This window comes from Nomascus leucogenys, chromosome 9, assembly GCF_006542625.1.
Source record: "Nomascus leucogenys isolate Asia chromosome 9, Asia_NLE_v1, whole genome shotgun sequence".
NCBI lineage: Eukaryota > Metazoa > Chordata > Mammalia > Primates > Hylobatidae > Nomascus > Nomascus leucogenys.
In genome coordinates, this window is record NC_044389.1 from 69,504,894 (window position 1) to 69,530,134 (window position 25,241).

General features: G+C 34.6%; 1 protein-coding gene across 2 annotated transcripts in view; it reads left to right on the forward strand.

The window, feature by feature from the left end:
* The window catches only part of PTPN13 (protein tyrosine phosphatase non-receptor type 13), a 219,533-nt gene that overhangs the window by 80,576 nt on the left and 113,716 nt on the right, over window positions 1-25,241 (forward strand). For both annotated transcript variants that reach the window (XM_012499590.2, XM_003265859.2), the window contains exons 4-7: window positions 8,685-8,750; window positions 10,924-11,109; window positions 15,487-15,574; window positions 23,104-23,664. In XM_012499590.2, coding sequence (XP_012355044.2) covers window positions 8,685-8,750; window positions 10,924-11,109; window positions 15,487-15,574; window positions 23,104-23,664 — 901 coding nt within the window. The remainder of the gene's footprint in view (window positions 1-8,684; window positions 8,751-10,923; window positions 11,110-15,486; window positions 15,575-23,103; window positions 23,665-25,241) is intronic.

A 25,241-nucleotide genomic window follows, 5' to 3' on the forward strand; every position in this document is an offset into this window, starting at 1 on the left:
GTTCCTAGTCCTACAGTAAGTAGCCTAGAGTTAAATAAGTTGCCAGATATATTGTTAAGCTATTATGTCTTAGAAACTAACCATCACACTCAGTATATAAAGTGTGATGAAATATAAAAGGTAATGCGTTGTGGGGAAAGGGTTAATTTTAAAATTAGAAAATAACAACCTGCTGTTTTGAGCTTTAAAAATAATTTTGGAGGTGACTTAGGAAATATCAAAAGAAAAGAGTTATGGCTAAATAATTTTGTGCAATTGCTTTATATATCAGATCTTAACCTAAGTTCCATCATACCCTCAGAAGTCAAAGGAATAAGCCCAAGAGGCCGTTAAAAGTTTAAAAATCTTATGCATACCAAAAAAAATGTGTCTTTGTATATTCTTCTGGATAGAGGGATCATAGCTTTTATTCTTCCTTCTTTCTAAAGGGCTAAAAAGTGATTGACTATTTGCTGACAGATCCCAAATATATGTATCTCTAGCACCATGCTCTTGACTTTTATGTAAAGCTACTTATTAGATATCTTCACTGGAATGTGCCACAGGCATCTGAGACTCAATAGATCTGAAGTTAAACTCATTGTTTCTTCTCATACCCTGAAACTTTTCTCCCTTCCATTGTGTTTCCTGTAAATGAATGGACCATCATTTCCCCAATTTCCAAGGAAAAATCTAAGGTGTCATTCTTAATTTTTCATTCACCTCTGGCCCCGTTTCCTAAATTCTATGATTAATTTCTTTTGATTCTACCTCTTTAGTATATCTCATATATGTCTACATATATTAGCTTTCACTGCTTCCACCTCAGTTCAGTCCATCACAAATGACCAGTGCTGTAAACACTTCTAATAATCTCCCAACTCCAGTCGTGCCCATGGCTAGTCCATTCTTTAAAGTACAGTCTGCATTTTTGAAAATCCATATATAATCTTGTTCTATTCCTGTTTAAAATTATTCAGATTCTCCATGTCCCCTGAATGAACTCTTGACTCCTGAGCATGGCCTTCAAGGTCATACTGTATTGGCCTCGTCTGAGCTGTCTTTATGTCAAGCTCTGTGCTTCAGGCATTCTGAATTTACTTCAATGTCTGAGATATGCCACATTCTTTCTTCTCAACCTTTGTGCATTCTCTTCTTTCAGCTTTGAAAACTCTTTTCACCCAGACTCATGCTATTTCAACTCATCTCCTCACTGTCTGGCTTTTACTGTAGATGTGAGCTTTCTCTTATGCTCTATTCTCTCTGTGTACTTCTCATATGTCACATTATCTTATCTTGTATACAGCAGTGAAGATTTGATATGGAAGGGACCCTGTTTGTCCTCCTCATTATTGTATCCCCTATGCTCTCTACTAGTGGTCCTCAAAGTCTGGTCCCTCCAATCAGCAGCATCACCATCACCTGGGAAACTTTTAGAAAAGCAAGTTCTCAGGCCCTACCCCAGACCTACTGAATCAGATACCCTGGAGGTATGACACAGCCACCTATGTTTTATCAGGCCCTTCAGGTGATTCTGATGCATAACATAGTTTGAGAACAGTTCCTCTATGCCATATTTGGCAATGAGTAAAAATAATTTTTTAACCCAGATATATCTATGATTTGTTGCCACACAGTGCCAGGGTGTGTTGCTAAAAGGAGCTATGTAGCACATGTAAAGCAGCTCATATTTCTTCACAGAGATCCAGAGATGGCTGGATGAGAGGTATCTGCACATCAGACTGCAGTGTCTCACCCAGCCTGTCTCTTGTGGTCAGTGAAACAAATCTTTGAAGGCTTTTCATCTCCTCTTTAGAGAATGGATCGAGAGGTAGAAAGTATTCTGTTAGCCTTCCCATTAATGATAATTTTATTATCCCATTTTATACTTCAACAAATATTTATCATATTTGGGCTCTGGGTTGAATTCTGGCTTTGTCACCTAAGGGATATATGAATTCAGGCAATTCGCTTAACGTCTCCATGTCTCAGGTGCCTTATCTATATGGTGTTAATAATAGTACTTGTAGGGTTGTTAGGAAGTGAAATAAGGTAATACTTGTGCTTGGGACAGTACCCAGCACGTAGTAAGCATCCAAGAAATAGTAACTATCACTATTATATGTCAAATGCTGTGCTAGGTCTAGGGATAGAGTGGTGAACGGGACAAAATCCCTCTGTGCGTGGAGTTTATATTCCAGTATGTTAAAACCGTACAGACAGAAATGCATTTCTATCCTACAGGACTTATATTAATGAACTTCCTTGACTCTCATCTTTCCATGTCACATTTTCTTTTCTATATCTGTCTGTCTGTCTGTCTGTCTGTCTATCTATCTATCTATCTATCTATCTATCATCTATCTATCTATCTATCTCTATCTCTGTCTCTGTCTCTATCTCTGGTTCCTCCCTTTTCACATATGTACTTAATTGCCTGAATTTCTCAAGTCAGCTAAGTTTAGCCATTATAGTTCTTTCCTCTTCAGCCCTGTTGCTGGCACTATGGTGAAGTTCTCATTTCTCTTCTCTTGGACTTTTGTCATATCTCCTAACTCTTATTCCTGCTGCTTGACTGTTCTCTCTGCCACTGTCAGATTAATACACCTGATCATGTCATAGCCCTGATCATGAGGGTCTTTTCCCCTCAAAAACCTTCACTGAGTTGCTCCTTTTTTACCCAATGAAGTACAGATTCCTTAACCAAACATAAAAATCTCTCCAGAGTCTGGTCCCAACTACCTTCTGACTCCTCTTTTTTAGATGCACAGGCTGTACCCAGTGATTATTAGACAGATCTTGTGCTTCTGGGCTTCACTTCTTTGCATGGCAATGCCTTTCTCCCTGTTTTCAGGTTTCCACATCCTATGTACCATCCATTCTTTCAGGGAGCATCTACTGAGGACTTATAATATGTCCAACACTATAAAAGGTCAAGGAGATACAAAGATGAATAAGGAGTAGACCTTACTCTCAAAGGACCAGGAGGCTGAGGGACAAAGAAAAGATGATGATGGTGATGGTGATGATGGTGATGATGATGACGATGATGATGTGCAGGGAATATACACAATGATAATAGATCTATACAGAATATTAAGAGCAGAGAGAGGGACACATAGTCTGTGTTCCAAGTCTCAGCTTAATTCCCCTCTGCTTTAAGTTTTTTCTAACTCCTCTGTAGTCAAAATAACCTTTTCTTGTCTCGTTGAGTTTCCTTAGCACAAATTTACTACTTTGTTTAATACATAGGTGCATACATATATATTTATATCTCTCTCCTGTTAGACTTCTAATTCTGGAAAAGGATATACAGATTAAATTAGTAGTTTTCAACCAGAGGCAGTTTTCCCTCCTATGGAACATTTGGCAATATCTGGATACAATTTTGGTTGTCATAACTGAGAGGGTAGGAGTAGATAGTACTATTAGCATCTAATGGGTAGAGCCACGGATCCTGTTAAATATCCTACAATTTACAGGGCAGCTCCCCACTGCAAAGAATTATCCAATCCCGAATGTCAGTAGTGCTGAGAGTAAGAAACTGAAGCCAGAGTTAGAATCTTGCCTCTGTCAGTTAAATAGCTGTGTGATCTTGGGCAAGTTACCTTCCCTCTGTAAGATTCAGTGAGCTAATGTATATAATGTAGGCCGGGCGTGGTGGCTCACACCTGTAATTCCAGCACTTTGGGAGACCAAGGCAGGCAGATCACCTGAGGTCAGGAGTTCAAGACCAGCCTGGCCAACATGGCGAAACCCCCTCTCTACTAAAAATACAAACATTAGCTGGGCATGGTGGCAAGTGCCTGTAATCCCAGCTACTCAAGAGGCTGAGGCAGGGAGAATTGCTTGAACCCAGGAGGCAAAGGTTGCAGTGAGCTGAGATCGCACCACTGCACTCTAGCCTAGGTGACAGAATGAGTCTGTCTCAAAAAAAAAAAGAAAAAAAACGTAAAGAAAAAAGGAAGAAATTGTTCTACAATGTATATAATGTAAGCTTGGCACACAGTAAGCATTATGTACATGCCAGCTGTTTATATTCTAATACATACAATAATATCTATTAGCTTATGATAGTAGTGTTATAGATACCAGCATGAAATATTTGTATCTTATCACACTCCCTAGTTTAGTGACTTTCAGAAAAAATGTTGACTAAATGGGTAGTTGTCTAGCTCTTCTATACATGCATGTCATCTAGAATCAGCTCTTCCATCTTTTCATTGAATCCTGTATATATGAATCATCACTATCAAAGGCACCTACCTCTATAGGACTGTGTCCTGGCCTGCTATACTACTATACTAAGGAAGGGAAATAGAGCATCTCTGTGCTGTCCGTAAGGTACAGATGGACCAACAAAGGTCACAAAACCACAGATTCCCTGGGAAGCTAAATAAATAAGCAATACAAGTGAGAAGCAGATCAAAACATTTTTTTTTTTAACTTGTACTGCCTGATTCTTTTTTGGCCTTGGACTTGTTGATATCTTTAATAGAAGATTTAATAATCCTGGATTGTGGATTCCTCTTTTTTCTCATTACATAAAACACAAAGGAAAATATGTAGATAAATACTTGCCTGTTTTTGAGTAATCCTTCCTGTGCGTGACCTTCCTCCTTTCTACACAGTATATATATGCAGTCTGTAACCCATCTACTGCTGCTATTTATTAACCAGATGAACTAAGCACTGTCAGTGATGTCAGTGCTACTGTATTAATTTAGTTACATCTTTGTATCAGTGATCTTTATCCCTGTGTCTTTTCAGGCTGCACCAACAGTACAAACTCTTTTAATTTATGAATAATGTGTATGGAAGCGTCATGCACTTACCCTGTACCGACTGTTTGGAATAAATGTGAAAGCATTTTTCTTTGTATTCTGTAAGAAATATTTTTCTAATATTAGGTACCAGGTGATATTATCATGTTATTTTAACAAAGATCTGACATACCTAGAGTTATCTAACAACTCAACAACGTATTTTTAATTATGATTTAAAATATTACTAAAAGTGTGGAACCCATATAAAGTACCATCCTAATAAAGTAGCAGTTGTCATTTTGCATATTTTATTTCTCTATAGAGATATTTCATACTTATATGTATTAGTCAAGGTTCTGCAGAGAAACAGAACCAATAGGGTGTGTGTGCGTGTGTGTGTGTGTGTATTTGTATGTATAGAGAGGTTTATTATAAAGGGTTGGCTCGTGCAATTATGAAGGCTCACAAGCTCCAAGATCCTCAGGATGAGTTTGCAAACTGGAGATTCAGGAGAGCCAATGGTGTAGTTCAAGTCTGAGTCTGAAGGTCAGAGAAACAGAAGAATTGCTGGTGTAGTTCTAGTTCAACGACTGGCAGGCTTAAGACCCAAGAAGGTTTCAGTTTGAGTCCAAAGGAGGAAAACGCTGATGTCCCAGTTCTAAGGCAGTTAGGTAGAAAGGATTCTCTTACTCAGAGGAGAGTTAACCTTTCTGTTATTTTCAGGCCTTCAACTGACTGGAAAGGGCCCACCCACGATAGGGAGGGCAGTCTGCTTTACTCAGTCTACTGATGTAAATGTTAATCTCACCCAAAAACACTTTCACAGAAACACCAAGAATGAGATTTGACCAAATATCTCGGTTCAGTCAAGTTGACACATACAACTAACCATTATATGATATACATAGGTGATCAGCAAATGTACGATTTTATAACCTAGTTTTAAGAATGTTTTATTATAGTCATGTATAAAAATTATTAACATATAGTAACTCACTTGGCATACTGAGAAGTAAGTATAATAAAGAATCTTAAAGCATGAGCCATATCTTAAAGAATCATAAACCAAAATTAATATAATTGAGCATGCAATTAGTCCTTTATGCTAAAATTATGAAAAATGTTTTTCATATATGAGGCTCTTTGAAAAGGTATTTACACTTAAGACTGTTTGGAAAGAAGCTTAAAGAGAAATATGATACAAATAGTCTGCACTAGGCTGTCTTGAACTTCTTGCACATTTAATTTAATTCAACAGACATGTGTTGAATATCTACTGTGTAAAGTTCTGTGTTACTTACTAAGAGGGATACTAAGATGTGTTAAAAAAAAAAAAAAGCTGTTTCCCTCAAGGAAGACAAACAAGGACACATCTAACTACACAACAAGGTAGTATTAGTTAACTGCATCATCAGAGATACTATTGAAGTATGATGCAGAAATATAACTATCATATATGAGATAATGCTTTAACTTGTTTGGAAGTGTTTATACAGCATGTATAAGGGGAAACATCATGTCTGACCTATCAATAATGGCCAGAGACAAAGAATATTTTTGGTGGAAAGAACAGCTCACGAAAAGCTGAGAAAGAAAACGATGTATTTTGCCAACAGAAAATTATCTAGATGTGCTGAGTGTTTAGGTTGTGATAAGGGAAGGAACGATGACAGAAGAAAACTTAAAAATCTGCTTGCAAAATGGAAATAGAGGAAGGTCACACTGAGTCCTAAATGTCATTATTTTTAAATTTGAATGTTTAAAAGTTGAGGGCCATGAACATATTTGAAAAGTGGAACAACTTTTCTAATCTGTAATTTAAAAATAATTTAGGAAGCAATTTAAGGGATCTATTAAAGTGTTGTGAGACTGTAAGAAGGGTACCCACTTTTATTACATATATCTGACTAATTTCTAAAGAGGATTTGAGACAGTTTATAGAATTGAAAAATAAAGGTGAAAAAATAGGAGCCGAGTAAATAAAGACAAGAAAATAAGATGAAGCTGTAGTAAGGATGCTACAAAACGAAACAACAACAAAAGCACACGGCAGGAATTCAGTATTGATAGAAGTGGCCCAGAAGAATAGCTCTGAATCTCTTGACAGAAGGAAATAGGAAAGATGGTTACTTATAACTGAAATCTTGCTTTTTGTGTCACAGAAAAAAATAGAAGCAATCAGGACTTTCTCTACTATATCTCTAGCAGCCTCCCTGTGTGAATTCCCATATGCTCTGCCATCTTACTACAGATGAACTGTCCATGCTCTTCTATAAAGCCAACTCCTCCATTTGTGCTTTAGCTTCAATCTCCTTATCTACTCCACAATGTTCCTCTAGCAATCTCCATTCTCTCCTGCATTTCCAGTTTTCCCTGTTGAATCATTTCTATCAGCATAAAAATATGTTGAGATTTTTTAATCTTTAAGAAACAAAGCAAACAACCTAAAGAAAAGTCCTTTAATTCAGCTTCCTTCTCCTTGTACTACCCATTCATTGTGAGAAAATGCTAATCAAAACTGCAGTGAGGAAAAACAAACAAAAAAAAAACTGCAGTGAGGCCAAGTGAGGTGGTTCTCGCCTATAATCCCAGCACACTGGGAAGCCAAGGCGGGAGGATCTCTTGAGGTCAGGAGTTCAAGAGCAGCCTTGACAATATAGTGAGATCCCCATCTCTACAAAAATTTCAAAAGTTAGCCAGGAGTGGTTTTACATGCCTTTAGTCCCAGCTATTTGAGAAGCTGAGACAGGAGGATCACTTGAGCCCAGGAGTTTGAAGCAACAGTGAGCTATGATTGCACCACCTCACTCCAGCCTAGGCAACAGAGAGAGAGCCTGTCAAAAAACAAAACAAAAACGGCAGTGATGCAGTGAGATTTATTGGTCAATTTTTAGATTGGCAAAACCCCAAGTCTTCATAATACCTCTATGGACAAAGTTTGTGGAAAACTCTTACATGTACAAAAACGTGGAAAAACTCTTATATGTACTTCTGGTAGAAGTACAAAATGGTACAACTGTTATGTAAGGGAATCTGACAATATATATAAAAACTGCAGATAATTTACTTTCTCATCCATTATCTCAGAGAATCAATTTAGGAGAAATACAAGGCTGTTTGCTGAAACATCATTTATAGTAGCAAAGGTTTGAAAAAAATTTTAATTCTCTATTAATAACAGATTGGTTAAATAAACAGTGTTATAACCACTAATGGAATTCTATATACCATTTAAAAAAATAAGATCTCTAAGCATTGATATGGAAATACCTATAGATAAGTTAAAAATGCAAGGTGCCTGCCAGGCGCAGTGGGTCACGCCTATAATCCCAGCACTTTGGGAGGCTAAAGCGGACAGATTACCTGAGGTCAGGAATTCAAGATCAGCCTGGCCAACATGGTGAAACTCCATCTCTACTTAAAATAGAAAAATTAGGCATGGTGGCGGGCACCTCTAACCCCGGCTACTGGGGAGGCTGAGCCAGGAGAATCGCCGGGGGATGGAGGTTGCAGTTAGCCGAGATTGTGCCACTGCACTCCAGCCTGGGCAACAGAGCCAGACTCTAACTCAAAAAAAAAACAAAAAAAAACAAAAGCAAGGTGCCTAGTAATTTTTAAGGTTTCTGACCTTTTGTGAAAGGAGGAAATAAGAATATATATTCATATTTGCTTGAATTTGCATAAGGAAACTTTAAAAGCTAACAAAAATGATTATGCATAAAGGATGGGCTGAGGAATTAGGAAAACATCTGTTGTAACAATTTCCAGTCTTACTATCTCTTTTAAGCTCTCATTTACTTTTATGTAAAATATAAAATGATGATTTTCTCAAATGTGTATTATATTTGCTTTGGAACAAAATAATCTGTATTTATAGCACTTGTTAAATTTTCTATTGTATTTTATCATAAAATTATTTCTTAAAAATTCTATTCCTAGATTCACGTTTATTCTCTTGGAATGACACTGTATTGGGGAGCTGATTATGAAGTGCCTCAGAGCCAAGTAAGTTAAGTTTTTACAGTTGTTACACTTCTTACATATGTTCAATTTTACACTTTTTATCATAGCTCTTCCACATATTTATACATGTTCTACAGCATGCTGTCAGGTGTACCAGCATTCCTATGGAGTTTGTTTACATTAATAATTTCATACTTTCAGGATGAACTTTCAATAAAGTACTAAAGATATTTTTAAGGTATTCCTAGAATTGTAGCAATCACTACCCAGGTTTCAACAACTCAGTCTGTGAGATGGAGCTGGCCTCTTCAAAAATTATAGCAAGATAAATGGGAGTGTACTTTATTTTATCTAATATAGTGACTGTTAAGAGGGATTGAAAATCTCGATGCAAAAACTCTAGGAATAGTAGCCCTATGTCTCAGAGTGTTGTATTAGAGAATGTCATAGCTTTTTCTCTTGGCACTTCAAATCATACATCATACTTCACGACCCCTATAGCGGCAGACACAGGTATTAAAGTAACACTTGCTGAGGTCTTGGGCCCTGTTTGCCATTGGGCTGCTTCTAGTCATTATTTTCTAAAATAATTCTGATTCTTAAAGACCAATATAGACATAGTAGTAAATAGTAATTGAAAATTTAAAAATAGCTATATTTCATCAAGGCAAGATATATAGAATTAGGTTTTATTTTAGGCATTTATAAGTCAAAACCAAAAATAACTAGGTGTGTTTTTTTCTTATTAAATAAAAGAAGTAACAAGCATTTTAGCCTTTTATTCTAAAATACAAACATCTTAAGATCCATAAAAGATAAATAATATTCTTCACTTTGGTTTTATTTTATATCATGAAAAGTAATGTATATTTTCTTTCTCTCTTCAGTTTCAATTCTTAAATATAAATGAGAAAGTTAAAATATTACTGGATATATTGGTGTCATATATTACGCAACCTAACTTGTAAAATGTGATCACAGTCTATAACACTTTATGTTCTTTTCTGATAACTGGAAATAAAGTCAATATCAAATATAAACAGAGAGTCAATATCATAAATATAAATTAGAGGGGAAATATAAACTTGTATTTTAAGATCAGAAATCAGGATATTTTAGAAATATTTAATATTAATTTAAAAGTATTTATTAAGTACCTACCTTGTGTCAGATACTGTTAGACACTAGGACTATAGTGACACATGCCTATGGAGTTTTTTGGAAGGAACAGACAGCTAAATGGCCAACTGCAACATAATGCAATAAATGCTATGTTAGGGAAAATAGAGGACGCTATGGAAAACAGAGTTGGGACCTTCTGCTTAGGCTTGGAGGGTCAGGACAGATTTCTTAAAGGACATTGCATCTAAGCTGACACCTAAAGGATGATGTATTAATAATACCCAAATGGACGAGAAGTGGAAGGGTCATAGGAAAGGCATTTGTTTAGACCAAAGTGGATATACCAGTTTAAACTCCCATCAGCTTGGATGTGATTTTTAATTGCTCCACTCCTTACCAATTCTTGTATTGTTAGTATTCTTATTTTTCACTATTTTATTGGGTGTGTAGTGGCTTCTTCTTGTAGTGGTTTTAATTTATATTTCTTAGTGAATAATGATATTGGCCACCCTTTCATATGCTCTTTGGCCATTCAGATATAATATTCTATGAAATACGTTAATTAATAAAAAAAACCCTTACATTCTGGCTTGTCTGTTTGACCAACATAATGATAATTTATATTTAAATGGTCTTGAGGCATTGCAATATTTTAAATCTCCTTTAAGTTATCATGGGAATATCTAATTATATTTATACACATTGACTGTATTACATTTTATATAATATTAGGAAGCAGCTTATTCCCCCAAATGGTATGTTTGTGTGTGCGTGTACATGTAGTAACTGTTTATCAAAACAATTGAATAAGCCAAGAATTTCACTACTTTACTTTATATTTAAAAATTCCCAGAGTTTTTCTGTACTTCCTTTCTAGAGAAGTATAAGTTAACTATCTTCTGCTAATATTTTTTTAGACCATAAAAAGGTAAAACACAGTAAGATGCTTATGCTGATAAAAAAGGAATTTATTTCCTCCAAGTATGTGAAGTGTGTTTTAGTGTGGTTCCTGTGATTCCTAGAATGATTTGTCTCATTAGAAAAAATATTTACTCACATTTATTAATGTGGCTTTTCCTTTATTTATATTCAGCCTATTAAGCTTGGAGATCATCTCAACAGCATGCTGCTTGGAATGTGTGAGGATGTTATTTACGCTCGAGTTTCTGTTCGGACTGTGCTGGATGCTTGCAGTGCCCACATTAGGAATAGCAATTGTGCACCCTCATTTTCCTACGTGAAACACTTGGTAAAACTGGTTCTGGGAAATCTTTCTGGGGTAAGCTACAGTTACAATGGTAAATATAGTCATATTTTAAAATTTAGTAGGTATCACAAAATTTTCTTTAAGGATACTATATAGGTAGCATTTTCTCAATGAAGACTAGAAACGGAAAATTGAATTTCTTCTTCTAATATAAATTGTTTATTTGAAACAACACTTAAAATTTAGAAGCTCACTGCAATAAGTCTAGATTTTGTGAGAATTATTCCCAAAAATATCATAGAATGATAGCATGTTTGAGCTGAAAGTGTCTCCTCTTATTTTCTTTCTTAGATCTTTTCCCAAGGAGCTTTTAGCAAATGGTTCTATTGTGAACACCTAGAAAAAATGTATTAACATGAAAATGGGTTTTAGAAATACTTAAATGTACTTTCTGTTGCTTTATACCTATTTCGTGACCACTCATTTGTCTGGATCTTCCAGGTATTTCCCAAACCTTCTCCACTTTCCCTTCTTCTCTGAACACTGCTACCTAGTGTATCCAGGGAATCCATGCTTGTATCCCTGCCAGACTTCCCCAAGACCTGGACTCTTCTGGTTTTTCTCTTGTTTTGGATATGAAGAATCCCAAGAATAACCAGTGCTATATCTTACCTGAAAGTCCCACCTCTGTTCTGCATTTCTAAGGCTGTAATTTATCTTGTTTGCCCTATCTGATCTGGATCTACACTTTACTGCTCTTATCCTTAGGGTTACAGTCCTGGAGTGTTGGTCCCTCTTCCTTGCACAGGTTACAAATTTACCACTGCCACACAGTGTTCTTGTTGGCTTCCTCAGAATTCCTCATCGGTAGGGGTTTAGTTCCCATCTTAACCAGGATGTCAGCTGGCTGCCAGGAATATATTCAAATTCTGCACAATTTTTCACTTGATAACAAACAGGCCCAAAGATCTTCTAGACAAATGGTTTGTAAACTCCCCCCCAAGAAACCTTTGTGGTTCTATAGTGAAGGGAAATGTAGGAAGTAGAGGCTGAATAAATGGAGTTCTTGGTTGCCCATTTTCCCTCTTTAACTAGAGCAGCTCCAGTTTTATTTGATCTGTTTATATTTCTGCATGTGATTTTTTTGAACAAAGGTAAAGCTATTAAAAAATCTTTGAAAACCATCTGCCCAGACCAAAGTTTCTCACATTGTTTTCAATATTTTTGTTTTAAAAATTCCTCTATGACCAAATAAGCTTGAGAAGAAACTATTTAAAGGAAATTAAATGTATTTTCACTGGAGAACTTCTTAGAGCCTTTAATGTACTAGACTGTATTACTAACCTTCAAGAAGAATAGGCATGTAAATGAAGCATTTCCCAAACTTTCTTGGTCTTGGAGGTCTTTTTTTCACAGACATTCTCATAAGACTAATATTCTTTAAAACTTCACTTTATGGATAAGGAAACTGATACCCAAACAACTATGGGATTTGAGTTTCCTGTTAGACAGTCCAGAGACTTTTTTATTACACCACACTTTCTCTAAGACTTTTGTGCTGTTTGCTAATTTTACTCCTATAGTAAAATTGTGAGAGATATTTTTTTCTGTCTTTGAAGAATTTTTTTCTGTCTCCATAGAAATTCTATTACCTGTATAATAATTGCCCATATTACATATAAAATCTCATTCCTTTAAGGTTTAGCACTTAGTTTTCTTTATTATAGTGGATCTTTATTGTTCATTTATGTATGAAACCTGTGCTACGGATTATAGAAGATACAAATTTGAATAAAGTATTTGATCTAGGAGCTCTTATCTAAAATGCCATAACCATTTGCTTAATTATAAAATGAAAGAAGGCTATAAAAAGATACATAGTAAAAATTTTAACAGCTATGAGAGTTTAAAGGAAAAGGATACAAATTATGACTGCATTGAAAAATAGCACTTTGAAGCTGAGCATGGTGATGCATGCCTTTAGTCCCAGCTACTTAGGAGGCTGAAATGGGAGGACTACTTGAGCCTGGGAGGTCGAGGCTGCAGTGAGGCATGATTGCACCACTGCAGTCCAACCTAGGCAGCAGAGTAAGGCCCTACCTCAAAAAAAAAAGTTAAAATTAAAAATAGCACTTTGAACTATATCCTATAGGCTAGATAATCTCGGCAGAGGGAAGTGAACCTGGATGAAGGCTGTGAAATGGGAAAGCAGGAATGTTTGGGGAACAGTATGACATGGGGTATATTGTGGGGTTATTTAATGGGAGAGAAAAATAGAAGGATCAATTGGAATCAGCATGTAGAGAGCCTCTCTTCACAAAGACAAATTTTTACTAAGTATAATAATGCTCCTCTTACCTTTCTATTGCTCTTCCTCATCTAGACATCACTGGGTAGAAGTAACTCCAACAGCTACTGTTTTTTAAGTGTTTGTTTACTTTGTGCCAGACACTATACTAAGGAGTTTATGTGCATTATCACATTGTTCATCATAACAACCTCAATTTAATAGAGATACTTTTATCCTCATTTTAGAGGGCATAAAACCAAGGCTAAGAAAGATTAAATAACTTGCGCATAGTCACAGATATGGTAAATGATGGAGACATAACTGGAACTGGGGTGTTTTTGACCCCAGTGTATTCCTTAAAGCTTTTGTTGCCTCCAGTAGCTGACAGAATGAGTTAGTCTTTCACTGGTGTGAAATTCATTCTAAGTGACCATCATTCTTACTTAACATTAATTAGCGTGGGTAAAAGTCAGCAAGCCAGCTTACTTGTCTAGGTTTTTCCACTGATTTAATGTTATAATATTTGGACCACAATTTTACTTATCTGCAAAATAGGAATAATAATATGTGTCAATCACCCATATTATTAAACTGTTGTAAAAGTAATTATTTCCATATTAATGAGCTGCTTTGTGGTCCTTAGAAGTTTCTTTGCTATTTCTCCCTTTATTTATAATATGAGGATGATATTGTCTACCATATGAGGTTGTTTGAGGATTAAATAGCACAAAGTGTGTGCTTAGCATATAGTAACTGTTCAATAAACAATAGTTATTAATAGTAACTAACTTCACTGCAGGAATTTTCAAAGATGTGGGATGTTAGTAATACTGTCTTTTCAGTCACTGACAGTACAGTATAATCTGGACTAACATCGTTTATGCAACTTAACTGATAACATGATTTCAGAAATACTTCCATTTACAAGTGTTCTTATAGGTAGAAAACATAATGCTTGAGCCTTGAATATACTACCTTAGATGGGTTTTTAATCCAAACTTCAGCAAAATTCACTAATGGAGCAATATTAAAACATTTCTGTAGTATGTGCGAGTGTGTGTGTGTGTGTGTGTGTGTGTAAACAAATATGTATGCATGCTTTTGGCGCTAGATTTAAGTAATTTCTCTTCACCATTTTCTCTTCTTCCATTTATATTGACATTTCTCCTCTACTTGGCCACCTGAATAAAACAGTGATCTGTCGAGTTTTTTATCCCTTATAATGTGGAGTTTGACCTAATTTGACATACTTTATTTCAAGCAGATACCCTTCGCTAAAGCTATTAAACTTTAAGATTACATTTCGCTTTAAAGGGAACTTAAAAGAGCATTGATTTAAATTTGTTATCCCTCAGAGCGTCCATTTAAAGACTTAGCATTTCTCGGCCAGGCATAGTGGATCACACCTGTAATCCCAGCACTTTGGGAGGCCAAGGCAGGCAGATCACTTGATGTCAGGAGTTCAAGACCAGCCTGGCCAACATGGTGAAACCCTGTCTCTACTAAAAATACAAAAATTAGCTGCCATGGTGGTATGCACCAGTAGTCCCAGCTACTCTGGAGGCTGAGGCCTGAGAATCGCTTGAACCTGGGAGGCAGAGGTTGCAGTGAACCGAGGTCCTCCAACCTGGGTGACAGAGTGAGACTCCGTTATATTAAAAAAAAAAGACTTAGCATTTCTCAAATGTAATTTCTGAAGGGCAAGATCTATAAAATTATTTCCGAAAGTAATTTAAATTCCTCAATTCATAGTTATAATCAAGAGAAAGCTTTATTATACCAAAATTAATGTGATTTTTAAATTATAATCTAACAAGAGTAGTTATTGGTTGGGGAAAAAAGAAGACTTCAAGTTTACTGTTTTCAAATAGAACTCATTTTAACAAGTTTAATCTGATGGTATTTTCTAGTTAGTAGGTTACTCTTCGGTCACTGCTTCTTCCCTTTTAATTTCCTGAAATGAATTGGCCAGCACTGGGCTACATAAATCTTATCCAAGAATAAAAATTACCCTACAAATACAATAGGACATAGAGTCTCGTTATTTAATGTTATATCCTCCAAAAACTGTGTAACTAGTGTCATTCTGTAAACAGTTACCATGAAAACAAAAGGGAGATCCTTTTGTCAAACTTGATTTTTTTATTACCTGTGTACAGACAGATCAGCTTTCCTGTAACAGTGAACAAAAGCCTGATCGAAGCCAGGCTATTCGAGATCGATTGCGAGGAAAAGGATTACCAACAGGTAAGAGTATATTAATAGGAAATTTCTAGGCTTTAACCTTATCCCATTGTTTTCTTTACAAAATTATACTTACCTGGCTTTGAAATCTGGTAATTGAGACTATGATTAGAACATAAACATACAAAGTGGAGGTAGGGAATGGACAGGAACACTAGCTACATTAAAAATAATTTCATTAAACGTATACAGAAAATATTATTAATATACTTAGGATTCCCAGAGTAACTTATTTCCCTTTCCAGTATTGGTATGTCAATAATAATATTTACTTACTTTATCGTGATATTTCATATTAAAAATACTTTTTAAAGCATGACTAAATAAACACATGTATATGTTTATGAACATAAAAACTACTGAAAAGTTTCAGAAAACGTTTTTCTTACTGCACTCTGATATTTTTTTATCATATTTTTTTTTTAATGCTAGTAATAACCCACTAAATAGATTTTATCATGGAATTATCAAATACTACCTTAGGTCATGTGATACTTAGTAAATAAAAACTAATGATGAATAGTGGTTTTGCTATTTGTCAGTAGCATTATATAAGTATGTATCCTATGATAAGTATTAAATTTATTTTTTTGAAAGAAATGAATGGAAATTTCAGGCCAGGCGTGGTGGCTCATGCCTGTAATCCCAGCGCTTTGGGAGGCTGAGGCGGGTGGATCACCTGTGGTCAGGAGTTTAAGACCAGCCTGGCCAACATAGTGAAACCCCATCTCTCTAAAAAATACAAAAATTAGCCGGGCATGGTGGCAGGCACCTGTAATGCCAGCTACTCGGGACGCTGAGACAGGAGAATCGCTTGAACCGGGGAGGCAGAGGTTGTAGTTAGCCGAGATCACACCACTGTGCTCCAGCCTGGGCAACAAAGAGTGAAACTCTGTCTCAAAAAAGAATGGAAATTTCAAACACTTGAAATAAAAGTAAATATAATTTTATGTGACAATTTATTTTTCATTGCTGGTTTCAGGCATGGCTTATTTATAAAATAAACTTTTGATTTTGCTGATTATCTTTGTTCTCTTCTTATCAGCCAGGGTTGAGAATCATGATAATCTCAACATTAACAAAAATACTTTTTTAGATCTTGTCCTAGATCTTGGGGCTAGGTAGAAGTAAATGTACAGATTGCTTAAATATATTTTAACAAAATATATTCTAATTGATGTAGTTTAATAAATAGATTAAAAAGTTAAGATTTTAATTTAATCAGAACATCAGAGAAACCTGTCTTATTTAAAACCTATGAGCAACTCTAATTGTGAAAACTAAATGTAGACCTTGACTATCTGGACCAAATGTTTTACAGAGTCAGAACTCTCATATCTGAGAGGAAGGAATGTGTAAGTCAAAGAAAAGCAGTAAAATTGTTTCTAAGGGAGTGATTTTGTAATGGTAAAGTATCTGTTTTGGTGCTTCCATTTTAATTATTGTGAATAAAGACTATCTGAAAAGATATGTTAGCTTTCATTTCATTGGTATAGTAATTTATTTCTGGTTAGATCAGGGTTTTATTCTAATACATATATGATTAGTTTATATATGGGCCAAAAAAATACAGTGTGGTACCAATTTTGAAAGTATTTTTCATCCTTTCTTGCAAATATTTCCTTCCTATTCTTATGTCCCCATACTCTACTTTTGTCACTTTGTTTTTGTAGGTAAAAATATGTTTATTTTTATACTATTCTAGGATTTGAGATAGTATATAGTGTAAACTTTAGCACTAACAATAGCAGCAATTTGTTAATTGATCAAATTTTCAGTCAGTCTCCTATTTTAGAATTGAATAATAACAGAAACTTATAGATGAATGTCAATAGCAAGCTGAAGTAATCTTTTGGGAGACATAATGAACATTTTAATAAGTGGAACATTAGATTTAAAAGACATTGTTGTTTTTCTTATAAGTGGAACATTAGATTTAAAAAACATTGTTGTTTTTCTTATGTATCTTTTTCTATTTTCTCCCTCTCTTTCTTTCCTCTCTCCACTTCTGCCTTTCCTTTCCTCTCTCCCTCTCTCATTTCTTATTTCTCTTATTCTTTCTCTAACCTCTTTCGGCAATTCCCTACTACCATTAAGTGGCCATGTTATGTAATTGAAGTTTATTTGCTTATGTGTTACTTCTTGATTTAATAACTGTAATGTATTATTAATTTTTGCAGTATATTTTTTCTAAGAATAAAAAATATTCACATATATTTATTTATGTATATATGACTTCCATCCTATCTCCCTTTCCAGTGTGGGTCTGTAGAAAGAAAAAGGTGAGCCTTGCAATATTTATCAAATTGTGAGGATTATCAAATGCTAACATAGTTTAGATTTTATTACTTTCAATGATTCAGAGGCTTAATGTTTCAGAAATTAATTGTTACATAGTATTTTAAAGATAGCAATTAAGAGATTGTACTGAGTCTATACCTACTTGATAACATACTTTAAATAGGTTGTCATTTACATATATACATATATTTGTTTCATAAAGGACATTCATAAAAGTTAAGCTTTCTGGACATATAGATGCTGTGGATAGGGAAAACCTATATTAAGTTCATTAGTTTTTATAGGTGTTCAGTGTATATTTGTTGATTGAATGAGAAAAGGTTTTATGGAAATACTAGATTTTGAAGTGTAATATATTTGTAGTATACTTCTTTAATAGCTCCATAAAGAAATATGTGAGACTATGGTTTATTTATTTAGCCTATGTTAAACATTAAGTTGTATGCAAAAGAAAAATAAAACATCTTGCCTCATATTATTAGACCATTTTCTTATTATAACAATAAAAACATCAGAAATTTTAATCCAGATTTTAATGCCTTTTATTTGTGATTTTGTTTTTATAATACTAAGAAAGATTTAGTATTATTGTCTAATAGTTCCTTAGAATTCTTATTATTAATATGCTGTTCTAATACAGATAAGGAAGTGTTGACTGTCATGACTTTACAAAATTAACAGAGAAATCAAATCCTTAAGTAGATTGTTTGTTGATTTTATCCTCTAACAGTCATATTGGAGAATAAAATCTCCCTTATATATAAACTCAAGAGAATTTTTGAGTAATTACAATTAGTCACTCAGGATAAACCAAATTTTGTTTATGTTTCTATTTTTTTAGTAGAGTTAAAGGTCCTAATACTGAAATAATAGTCTTATTTGGATCAAGTATAAGGGAAGAGTATTCTTCAGACCTTCTTAGCCATCACTGCTTTGCACAGTAGTATTGCACAAGTGCTCTTTTCATTTACCTTTTACAAATTCATAAAACCTCATTTTAAGGACAGAACCAATATAAATATACTAATTATACCCATTACCAGGCAGAAGCATTCAGCAGCTAATAGTCAACTGCATAGACTAATTTTAAAAGTTTAAGGTTGAAATAAAATTATCTCTTGAAGAAATAATTCTTCTAAGACACCTAGAATACTTGGCAGTGCCAGTTCTTAACTGTCAGTGGTCAACTGCAGCAAAGCAACCTTGTGATACATTATTAGTAAAACATTTTCTTCAATGTGCACCAACCTAAAATCCGTATGTGGTGATAGCATTAGTTTATTAGGCTCCTGACTACAGTCTTTAATAAAGAAAATGTTAAGATGGACAGTGAGATACAGAATTAGGTAGAAAGATGTATTCAAATTTGGGGATAATGCCTTATACCTAGTGATTTGTTCAGCTCAAATGTAATAAAGATTTTTATCTATAAGTAAATGACCTTAAAAGGTCTCTTCTTATATCTTACCTCCAAGATGCGTCACAGAAGCTAAGGCCTAAACTAGTGGGCTCTCTGACCCTACTTTGTTACCTAATACTGCCAGTGCGATAAAATAGCTTCACTGATCAGAAAAAAATCAAACATTTCCTGCCAAGCTTAAGGCAGAAACTTACACTATTATTCAGATCAACATGGTGGTGCTTCAGAACTTAGGCATATTAATAATATCATGTTTCTTTCTTATAAAACGCACTTGGACACATTTGTGAGGATACATGGGGACTTGGGGAACCTCTTTTAATATTGAAATGTCATTTTGAAGTTTACTTCTAAGAGATGTGAATTTTTGAGTCTGGGTGAAGTGAAAGGTAAATGATGATATCCAGTGTAGGATAATGTTAATCACATATAACAAAAATAGTTAAAACACAACATAATTTACAAGGAAGTTTTTCAACTTAACTAAAATAAATGGGATGTGTTCTATTACAAAGACTTTTTATATTCTTGAAATCTTACCCAAGGAATACAAATATGAAATCTTTTATTTGTAAATAAAGTATATTTATTGTTTCCCATTTAGCTTTTAATAAGCTGTGCGTTCTCCAGAAGGAAAATGCTTAGGGCCATTGCAGTGATCTAGTCAAGCAATAATGTTAATTGGAAATAGGGTGATGGCAGTGGAATTAGAATACACGAAATAATAAGATACCTTTGAGAATTTAAATAGCTATCATTTACTGATGGATTTGATATGGGGATTAAATAAGGTAAAAGATTTAAGGATGGTGCCCATATTTCTGTTTTGAACAATCAGTTGAGTAATTGGGCCACTTATTGTAATAGGAAAGACTGGGGGAGAATGGACAGTTCTGGATGTGGGAAGCAAAAGATCAGTTTTCAGCATGTTGCATTTGAGGGTCTTCTGAAATATAAGTAGAAGTTTCATTACATATGATTGGAACTCCCAGAAGAGGTCGGTGCTAAGCATATCAATTGGGAGCTGTCAAGGTATAGATGATATTACTGCCTTGTTAATGGAAGAAATTATATAAATACAAAGTGAGTAGATGAAATTCTAAAACTGACACCTGAGGAAATCCAACATTTGGATATCTAATAAAGGAAGAAAAACCAAAGACTAAGAATGAGCAGTCTGACAGGTAGGAGGAAAGCAGGTATATAAAGAGAGGGAAGATTGAGTAAAGGATGGTCATCATAACCAGTTTTTACTGAGAAGTAAAATATGTATACCAAAATGGCCATCTGATTTGGCAAGCAGAGATCATTGGTCATACTAATGAGAGTTGCTAATGTATAGAGTAGTTGGAGGCTGATTAAAGTGCTTACAATAATGAATGGGAAGTAAGAAATGGGAGACAGCAGTAGCTAGGGGGAAATGTGGTTAACAGAGGAAGAGTTTGGTTTGGTTTGGTTTGACTATGGGAGATACTAGATTATGTTCACATACTAATGGGAATATTCAATAGAAAGGAAGAATAATGAAAATATGAGGAGATAGTAACAGAGAATTAAGTAAAGTCTTTGATAAAGTAAAATTATGAGGGAGGAATCCAGAATACATATTGGGGATTGGCCTTCAACTGGCAGGAAATTTCATCTTTTAAGATGGCAAAGAAAAGAGTAGACATAGCCTGGAACGGTGGCTCACGCCTGTAATCCCAGCACTTTGGGAGGCTGAGGCGGGCGGATCACGAGGTCAGGAGATCGAGACCATCTGGCTAACACGGTGAAACCCCCTCTCTACTAAAAATACAAAAACAAAATTAGCATGGTGGTGGGCGCCTGTGGTCCCAACTACTCGGGAGGCTGAGGCGGGAGAATGGTGTGAACCTGGGAGGCGGAGCTTGCAGTGAGCCAAGATGGCGCCACTGCACTCGAGCCTGGGAGACAGAGCGAGACTGTCTCAAAAAAAAAAAAAAAGAGTAGACATAGGTAGTATAGAATTACTCATGGAAAGATGAGAAAGCTCTCCTCCAACAGCTCCGGTTTTCTTGGAGTTATGACAACACCATCAGCCAAAAGAATAGGGAGTTAAGTTAGAAAATGTGAAGAATGAGGAAAAGTGAAACAGTCATTGTGGAAAGTAAACACACTTACTATTAACACGTGGTGTTGCGTGTACAAAGTGATTGACTATGAATTTATGGTGTTGCCAAATACCCACTTGTTTGATGTTTTTCCAAGTTTTAACTGCTTGTTTGGTAGTCAAGGTAGCAGAATAAGGCAGATGGTTGAGTTCATCTATGTATGGTTTATGATCCTTGAATCCTTTCCATTCTTTTTTTAAATCTAATGTGTTCTATCAATTTTCAAGAATATCTCTGTTCTCTATTCAATAAAATTTTAAATTAATGAGTTCCAAATGTGGTTTGTTTAAGAATATAACTTACCCCTAAAATACTGTAACACAGACATATGTTTATCAGTTTTCAGATTATCTTAGGTTAGAAGCTGGAGTCTGTGACAATCTGTGTCTGGATGTGGTATGGTATATTTCTTGTTGTTGTTTATCTGATGTGTCCAAAATATAGATGTTATCCTTATTTACACTTGAGTAGATTCATGGGAAGATGAGGCACAATAAAAGCACAATATTTTAATCTTATCCTTAAGCAATTATTTGCTGCCATTCTGAAATGAATTCACTTTTTAAAGATTTTTTAAGGTAAAATTTGTGTTCAGGGAATTAAAGCTTATAGTTGTTACACTAAAGAGGCAATTGATGTCTTTAAGTAAATTAACAAGCAATTTATTATTATTAAGAAGGTTTTAGTCATTATTTTGTATCGTATAGCAGATAGATATCAAAACGATCACAGAAGGTAGCACATGAAATCTTCAGTGTTTATGGGCTATTAGTAACTGTAAAATATTTACCCACATTTCTTTTTTCAGTAGTGGCCATATATATGATTTTTTGTTGGATCTATGCATTCACAAAATTAATTTCTGGATGGACATTTTTGGTGTGTGTCACATTTATAGACTACTGCCTTTTAAAAAAAAGTAAAATGACTACTGATTTTTAACTACATCAAGGACTAAGGAATAAGAGTTGATACTTTATTACAATTTGCAAATAATGGTAAATTATGTTCTAGAGGAAAAAACTTTTTTAGTGCATGAGGGTCTGCCATGGAAACAGTAAGTTTCTTTCATAACTTAAACACAATCAAATTAGTTGGATTTCAAACACAATAAAGTTTTCTGAAAACATATCTAATTATAATAAAACCTTGATACTTAAGAATTCCAAATGCTACAATCCTGTTTCCATCCAGAATATAGGAAGAATTCTTTGTTTCTTCCTTAAATGTATTTATTTAAGAGATCGAAATATACCAGGGCTTTATAGTGATATGACATACGTTTGAGTTATACCTTTAGAAGTTAAAGTAGTTCACTATACATTCCATTATTGCCCCAAATCGTTTCTTGGATAGTGAATATTCTTCCAAACTGGATAGTTGTCTGATTTTTTAAAACTAAATAATTCACATTTGATGAATATAAAATAATACCACTCAAAAATGTCAGTTCAGTATATTGATTTTATTAGATAAGAGATGATGAACTATGAAAAGTTATGCAAGCATAGTATCTCTTTCCTCTTCCACTATCACCATTATCACCATCCCATTTCACCTCTGATCTTCCATTTGGAGCATTTAGGAAATTGCCACCACTTTCATTGTCAATAGTGGATTACATTTCCATTTATTTTCTAAAAATTCTGTGCATACATGATAGATTCTTATCATTCCAGGAAGAAGCTCTACTTCTGATGTACTAGACATACAAAAGCCTCCACTCTCTCATCAGACCTTTCTTAACAAAGGGCTTAGTAAATCTATGGGATTTCTGTCCATCAGAGATACACAAGATGAGGATTATTTCAAGGACATTTTATCAGATAATTCTGGACATGAAGATTCTGAAAATACATGCTCTCCTTACCAGTTCAAAACTAGTGGCCCAGAAAAAAAACCCATCCCTGGCATTGATGTGCTTTCTAAGAAGAAGATCTGGGCTTCATCCATGGACTTGCTTTGTACAGCTGACAGAGACTTCTCTTCAGGAGAGACTGCCACATATCCTCATTGTCACCCTAAGGCAGTAACAGTGCGGACTTCAACTGCTCCTAGAAAAAAGGAGGCAAGATACTCAGATGGAAGTATAGCCTTTGATATTTTTGGCCCTCAGAAAATGGATCCAATATATCACACTCGAGAATTGCCCACCTCCTCAGCAATATCAAGTGCTTTGGACCGAATCCGAGAGAGACAAAAGAAACTTCAGGTTCTGAGGGAAGCCATGAATGTAGAAGGTTAGTAATTTTGTGCATGTTTGAGAGAGAATTGAAGTATTTTAAGTATTTTTTTGAAATAAAGAAAGGTTATTAAATTATTCCACAAGTCTTATTTTCACTGCCAAACTTTTGTACCCTGGTTAGTCTCTTACTTCTCTGTCAATTTCTGTTCTCCCTTCCATCAAAACCCTAATCGAAATACTCTGCTTCCACAAAGTCATCCCTAATAAACATGCCCAGTCATGTTATAGTCTCTCGATATTTGGGGTAGTATATTTTTAGATTGTAAGCTTCTCAAAGGCAGGAGGCATATTTTCTACTTCTTTTTGCTTAAATTCTCCACCATACCATCTACCATGCACTATCTCATGGGAGGCTTCAGTAAATAACTGGTTTGTGGAAATAAAAAGCAGTTCATCAAAATCAGCAATGCTAGAGAAGCAGAATAGCATGGTTATGGTGAATTGTTTCTCAAGCCACCAACTTCAAATTACAAATTTTGGGGGCACAACTATAGAAGATTATAATTTACTTTGTCTGGAATAAAGTTTTGAATCCATACCTTTTGAATCATAGTACATTTTAGGTTTACAGAGTCAGCCTAGGTTTGAATTAGTTCCTCCATTAGTAACTATGTGGTCTTTATTTGGGCTTCATCTCTCCAAGTCTAAATTACTCCATCTATAAAATGGGCTTCTCAAAGTAGGTTAATTAGGTAATGAATGTAACATGATTAATATTACATTATTAGTGTGAGTAATATAAAAATAACTTTATAAATGGTAAATTCTTATTCTAGAGAAAAACTCTTTCAAAAATACTTGATTTCACACATAAAACTCAATATGTTGATTGGAGTAAAATTATGTCCAAGACATATAGATAGAGGCTATTTTCTGTATAAATAGATGTGACATATAGAAGCTATTTTTAGTATGAATAGAAGCAAGAGAAACGAAGAGATAATTTTTAATCTAATTCTGTACATTTTTTAAGATTCAAGGTTTATACTGCCCTTGCTTCCTAGACAAATCCTAGGACATAGCTGATTAAAGACAACTTTAAGATGCTTTCTAGTTCAAAGAAAAGAATGACATAATTAAGGGTCATATTTATTTTTAAGGTCGTTATTCTAGTGTAATATTTTTTATTAATATATTTCCTTCAAAGTATTTTAAAGGTCTGTTGCCCTGTTACTTAAGTTTCAGGCATAGCTCTGGAGCTGAACATACTTTATGAGTTTTGCTGTACTTCAAGTAAAAAAAGCTTTGCATTGTTTTTTCAATTTCAGGAATTGAAAATTAGTAAAGAATTTGAAATTATGGAGGAAATTATTGAATAGCTAATTGATATGGGTTCCAATATAGCATGAATTTTTCAAAAACATTAGCCAACTTTATGAGATGGTTATATATAATCTGGATCAAAAACTTTCAAAGATAGGAAGTAAAAATTTAGAAATTTATATTATACACAACTTCACAACTTTTGGAATTGTGATAGCAAAGAGATTAGGCACTTTCTAGGGTTTAAAAGAAAAGTCTCCTTTTTAATGTTGTACAACAGCTAGTATATGAACATTAATTTAGTCTGAC